Source organism: Protobothrops mucrosquamatus, unplaced genomic scaffold (assembly GCF_001527695.2).
Source record: "Protobothrops mucrosquamatus isolate PMUCROS unplaced genomic scaffold, P.Mucros_1.0 scaffold3727, whole genome shotgun sequence".
In the NCBI taxonomy this organism is placed as follows: Eukaryota; Metazoa; Chordata; class Lepidosauria; order Squamata; family Viperidae; genus Protobothrops; species Protobothrops mucrosquamatus.
The window spans coordinates 6,957-12,880 of NW_015389680.1; the positions used below are offsets into that span (position 1 = coordinate 6,957).

General features: G+C 50.9%; 1 protein-coding gene across 1 annotated transcript; it reads left to right on the plus strand.

Annotated features, from left to right (window-relative positions):
* The first annotated feature begins 6 nt into the window (after positions 1-6).
* On the plus strand, positions 7-5,709 carry LOC107298117 (transmembrane protein 176A-like). Its single transcript, XM_015827479.1, has 6 exons — positions 7-249; positions 3,249-3,383; positions 4,099-4,152; positions 4,235-4,474; positions 4,838-4,948; positions 5,451-5,709. The coding sequence occupies exons 1-6, from the start codon at positions 19-21 to the stop codon at positions 5,535-5,537; spliced, it is 858 nt and encodes a 285-aa protein (XP_015682965.1). The 5' UTR covers positions 7-18; the 3' UTR covers positions 5,538-5,709.
* The last annotated feature ends 215 nt before the right edge of the window (positions 5,710-5,924 follow it).

Sequence of the window (5,924 nt, forward strand, 5' to 3'; positions counted from 1 at the left end):
AGCAGCCTCGGAGGAGCCATGGCGGGCACCGTGGGGAAGGTGGAGGGGAGCCAGGTGGCCCTGGAGGGTCCCCAACCGACCACCATCAACATCTCCCTCCACCAGGAGTCCGGCCTGGCCTACCTGTGCAGGGGGGTGGTGGCCCTGGCTCGGCCCAAAGCGGCCCCCAAGGATGCCAAGGATGCCAAGGATGCTGGCGAGGCTCCCCGCGCCCCCCGCCCGGCTGGGGGGGAGCAGAAGGTCTTGGGGGTAAGGCCCAGGGAGGGGGCTGCAGGCCTGGGGGGAGGGGGGATTGGGAGGGGGTGACCCCAGAGGGAGGAGAGCGCCAGGCGGGCTTGATGAGTTGGAGGGTCGAAACTCCAGAAAAACAAATGATGGGGGAAGCGAGGCAAGGGAGGAGTGTAGAAGAGAAGGGAAAAAGGAAGGAAGGAAGGAAGGAGAGAAAGAAAGAAGGGAAAGAAAGAAGGAAGAAAGAGAAAGAAAGGAAGGAAAAATAGAAGGAAGGAAGGAAAGAAAAAGAAAGAAGGGAAAGAAGGAAGGAAGGAAGGAAAGAAAAAGGAAAGAAAGAAAGAAGGGAAAGAAGGAAGAAAAGAAACAAAGGAGGAAAGGAAGGAAGGAGAAAAGAGAAAGAAAGAAAGAAAGGAGAGAAAGAAAGGAAAGAAGGAAAGAGCAGAAAAGGAAGGAAAGAAAAAAGGACGGAGAAAGAAAAGGAAGGAAGGAAGGAAGGAAGGAAGGAAAGAAAAACAGGAAAGAAAGAGAAAGAAAAAGAAAGAAAGAAAGAAAGAAAGAGAAAAAAGAAAAGAAAGGAAGGAAAAGAAAGGAAAGAAAGGAAAGAAGGAAAGAAAGAAAGAGAAGAAAAGAAAAGAAGAAAGGAAGGAAGGAAAGAAAGAGAAAGAAAAAGAAAGGAAGGAAGGAAAGAAAGAAAGAAAAAAAGAAAGAAAAAGAAAGGAAGGAAGAAAAGGAAAGAAAAAGAAAGAAGGGAAAGAAGGAAGAAAAGAAACAAAGGAGGAAAGGAAGGAAGGAGAAAAGAGAAAGAAAGAAAGAAAGGAGAGAAAGAAAGGAAAGAAAGAAAGAAGGAAAGAGCAGAAAAGGAAAGAAAAAAGGAAAGAGAAAGAAAAGGAAGGAAGGCACGAAGGAAAGAAAAACAGGCAAGAAAGAGAAAGAGAAAGAAAGAAAAAAAGAAAAGAAAGGAAGGAAGGAAAAGAAGGAAGGAAAGAAAGGAATGGAAAGGAAGGAAGTAAAGAAATAAGGAAGGTAGGGAAAGAAAGAAAAAGAAGGAATGGAAAAGAAAGGAAAGGAAAGGAAAGAAGGAAGGGAAAAAAAGAAAGAAAAAGCGGAGAGAAAGAAAAAAGAAAAGTGAAAGAAAGGAAGGAAAGAGAAAAAAAGAAAAAGAAAGAAGAAAGGAACGAAAGAAGGAAAGAAAGAAAAAGAAGGGAAAGAAAGGAAGGAAGGAAGAGAAAGAAAGAAAAGAAAAAGAAAGGAGGGAAAGAGAAAGAAAGGAAGGAAAGAAAGAAAGAGGAGGGAGGGAAAGAAGGAAGGAAGGAAACAAAGGAAAGAGAAAGATAGAGGAAAAAAGAAAGAAAAGGAAAAGAAAAGGAAGGGAAAGAATGAAGGAATAGAAAGAAAGAATGAAGGGAGGAAGAAAAGAGAAAGGATGGAAGGAAAGAAAAAGAAAAAATGAAAGAAAGGGAAAGAAAGAAGAAAAGTAGGAAAGGAAAGAAAGAAAGGAAAGAAGGAAGGAAGGAAAGAGAAAGAAAGGAAAAAAGAGAAAGAAAGAAGAAAGGAAAGAAAGAAGGAAGGAAGGAAGAAAAGAGAAGGAAGGATGGAAGGAAAGAAAAAGGAGGGAAAGAAAGAAAAAGAAAAGAAGGAAGGAAGGGAAAGAATTAAGGAATAGAAATAAAAATGAAGGAAGAAAGAAAAGAGAAAGAAGGATGGAAGGAAAGAAAGAAAGGAAAAGAAAGAAGGAAGGAAAGAAGGAACAAAGGGAAGAAAGGAAAGAAGGAAGGAAGGAAAGAGAAAGAAAGGAAAAAAGGAAGGGAAAGAAAGAAAAAAGGAAGGAAAAGAGAAAGAAAGAAAAAAGGGAAAGAAAGAAGAAAGGAAAGAGAAGGAAGGAAGGAAAGAAAGGGAAAGGAAGAAGGAAGAAAAGAAAGGAAGGAAAGAAAGAGAAAGAAAGGAAAAAAGGGAAAGAAAGAAGAAAGGAAAGAAAGAAAGAAGGAAGGAAGAAAAGAGAAGGAAGGATGGAAGGAAACAAAAAGGGAAAGAAAGAAAAAGAAAAGAAAGAAGGAAGGAAAAGAATGAAGGAATAGAAATAAAAATGAAGGAAGAAAGAAAAGAAAGAAGGATGGAAGGAAATAAAGAAAGAAAGGGAAAGAAAGAAGGAAGGAAAGAAAGGAAGGAAGGAAAGAGAAAGAAAGAAGGAAAGAAAGAAGAAAGGAAGGAAAGAAGGAAGAAAGGAAGGAAGAAAAGAAAGAAGGAAGGATGGAAGGAAGGAAGGAAAGAAAGAAAGAAAAAGAAGGGAAAGAAAGAAAGAAAAGAAAGGAAGGGAAAGAATGGAATAGAAATAAAAATGAAGGAAGAAAGAAAAGGGAAAGAAGGATGGAAGGAAAGAAGGAAAGAAGAAAGGAAAGAAAGGAAGAAAGGAAAGAAAGAAGGAAGGAAGAAAAGAAAGAAGGATGGAAGGAAGGAAAGAAAAATAAAGGAAAGAAAAGAATGAAGGAAGAGAAATAAAAATGAAGGAAGAAAGAAAAGAGAAAGAAGGATGGAAGGAAAGAAAAAAGAAAGGGAAAGAAAGAAGGAAGGAAAGAAAGAAAGAAGGAAGAAAGAAAAGAAAGAAGGAAGGAAGGATGGAAAGAAGGAAGGAAAGAAAGAAAAAGAAGAGAAAGAAAGAAAGACTTCCGTCTCTATTAAAATAAACATAGTAACATCAAATCTCAACCTTTTTTTTTTTTTTTACTTTTGACATACTAGTTATAAAACAGTGTAGTAGGTTCTCCTGGTTGGGCGGCAGGAGGGGGGCTGGACTAGATGACCTCCGAGGTCCCCTCTATTCTATTCTCAACCCTGACTTGAGTCAGGAAGGAGCCGAGGGGCTGCTCCTCTCTCTCCACTCCGGCCACAAAGGGAACTACGACCCCCCACCGGGGTCTCCAGCTAACCTCGATTGGGGAGAGTCTGCCGGACATCCGTGACCCCGCCCCCTTTGCCCGCTGACGCTGCTTGGGGTCTCCCCCCACTGTCCCCCCCCCTAGGGAGCCCAGATCCTGCTCGGCGCTGTCTGCATCGGCCTCGGCGTGGTGCTGAGCGTAGTTCTGCCCAACGGTGAGCTATCCAACTACTTCAAGCGGTCAATCTATAACGGAGTCCCTTTCTGGATGGGCGGCCTGGTGAGTACTGGGGGGGGAGGGAGGAATGGGGGAGGGTCCCCCCCTTGGTCTCAGCTGGCAACCCCCTCCCCCTCGAGAAGCGGCAGGGGAGGATTCTGGGACGGGACAAAGATGGCAGGGCCCGGTCCGTTTGAGGGGGCTGGACTGCTGCCTCGCCGACGTCCCCGGGAGTCAGTCCAGTGCACAAAAGTGGGCAGGGAAGGTTCTGGGCTTGCTGGGTGGAGCGTTCGCTGTGTCGCGTGGGACACAAACGGGGCGGCGCTTAGCACCCGCGTGACGCTCGCTAGGCCCCCCGTTTTTGCCTTGTGTGGTGCCCCGTTTTCACACGGCACCCCGTTTTCGCCCAGCTTGGCGCCCCGTTTTTACCTTGGGGGTGAGTGCACGCACACGTGCGTGCAGCGGCTGGCCCATTCCGTGGCCCGGACAGCCCGGGAGTGGGCCAGGGCCCCCGGGTTGGGGACCCCTGACCTAGGCAACCGAGAGCCAAGGCCGCTAACGCAGGGGCTGAAAGGAGAAGTGGACTGTGTATCCATCACAAAAAGCCATATTGCTATTGGACAATGGGAAGACTCGATGGGGTGGGGGCGATTTTCAGTAAAATGTGATGTCCCAGGAGTCTCTTTTTCTGGACATGCCAACTGGACTGTTGACAGGTGGGTGGGCGGGAGGCTCAGACAGACACCCCTCACCGATCTGCTTCCCGCTCTTTCTGCAGTTCATCCTCTCCGGCACCTTCTCGGTGGTGGGCGCACGACGCAGCGGATACTGGGTAAGTGGGGAAGGTCCCGGTCCCCGACCTGTCGCAAGGCCCCCGGTGCCTGTTCTCATCCGTGACCCGCCTCGCCTCCTAGGTCCACCTGGCCACCTTCCTCAACCTGGGCAGCGTCGTGGCAGGCTCGGTGGCCTTCACGCTGGGCTTGACGGATTTCGCACCCCTGTTCTACGAACCCTACTTTCTTGATAAGCTCTGCAAGCACAGAGCGGAGCACCAGGGTTACCGCTCGTGGGAAGCGACCACCAGACCTCCGTATGACGACAAGAGGGACCAAGAGCGGGCCAAGCAGTGCCAGGAGACTCTCATGGGGCTCGTGGTGAGTGTTCGCCAGAGAGGGAGGCGGGCAGCGGCACCTCTTAGAAGACGGCAATCCCAGGATGGGACCTTTGAAGTACGAGCCTCCCTCGGTCTGTCTGTCTGTCCTGAACGTCGGGCTGAAGGGCAAGAAGGGCTCACTTGTGCTCAGGCGGCTTCAGGTGTTCAGCCCCTGGGAGAAGGTACCCACTGGTCCTCACAGATGGGCGTTCCCCCTCCCACGCCCTCCTCCTGTCTCCCCGCTGAGTCCCGGCCGGTGTGGACAAAGCACGGGAGCCAGTGCCGGTGGGCTTTGGTGAACCGAGCGACTGCCTTGTCCGCCTGCCCCCCTCTCCTGCTGATTCGAGCCCCCCTCTTTCCCCAGCGCATGTGGAGCAGCACCCAGATCCTCCTGCTGATCGTGCATGTCGCCGCTCTGGCCACCGCCCTCTTCTGCTTCAGATACGGCCTGCGCCGCCTGTGCTGCTCCTGCTGGGTACGTGGAGGGAAGGGCGCAGAGTTCGTGGTCCCAGTGGGCACGGCCGGGTCGGGCACTCTGGAGGGCAGCCACACACGCCCCCCGGGAGTCCCTGGCTGTTGTTGCTCTGGGTACTGCCAAAAGAGTCGCGCTTCCTCGCTCGGCTTCCCAAGATGTCGGGAAGATCTCCCCTGGGGCCACGTTCCCTCTGGAGCCGAGCTCTCCGACGTTTCTGGCTTGGCAGACCGGTGGGTGGGAGAAGGGATGGTTCCACACCAACGGCCGGCAAGCGCGCGCGGGCAGCAGGGCCTCCGTTTGCACGCTCAGTGGAGCGTGCTCATGTCCTCGCCTGCTGCTCGCGCCCGTGTGCTCGTCGGCTGTTTCTGCGGCCCGGTTGCAAACTAGTGGGTCGCGGCCCTAGGTTGGGGACCCCTGCTCTGGAGTGAATGGCGGGGGGTGTGTGTCTTGCTGGCCACTGGCCAATCCTGGGGAAGCCGCTGCAATCCTTTTTGTCTCGCAGGGAGGCTGGCGGGACTACGTGGCCCTGGAGGACCCAGACGTCTCTTCTGTGCCCGACGATCTGGGCAAAGAGCAGAGCCCTGCCTGAGGGGCACGGAGGGAAGCCCCCCAAGCCCAACACCGGCCTTTGGTGCTTCCCCGGGACCAAAGAGCAGCTGAAGGGCTTCCCAGCCGCGACTCCCGAACTACGATACTCCGAAGTTACCCACCGCTTCTCACGCAAGCATTCTCCTCCTGCACGCACAGTGAATAAAAATAAAGTAGCTTTTTCTGGATTTTGGGCTCCTGTCTGTTTGGCGGCTCAGCCCAACGCCGGGGCGGCCACGGGGCACCCGTGGGGCGCGCGCAGCAGTGTGTGTCCCCCGCTGATTAGCCGTTAACATTTAGGAAAGTCTAATTGAGCATGAGCCTTTACCAAAACTACATTTAGGCAAGAAAAACCGACTGGGCAGGTGTAGTAGTACAGGGGGTACCT

What these genes read in the sequence shown, in the direction of transcription:
- LOC107298117 (XM_015827479.1), top strand. Translation starts at nt 19, where the DNA reads ATGGCGGGCACCGTGGGGAAGGTGGAGGGGAGCCAGGTGGCCCTGGAG. An exon ending in CTTTCTGGATGGGCGGCCTG is followed by an intron (nt 3,384 to 4,098) that starts GTGAGTACTGGG and finishes CTCTTTCTGCAG; the next exon opens with TTCATCCTCTCCGGCACCTT. An exon ending in GCCTGTGCTGCTCCTGCTGG is followed by an intron (nt 4,949 to 5,450) that starts GTACGTGGAGGG and finishes TTTGTCTCGCAG; the next exon opens with GGAGGCTGGCGGGACTACGT.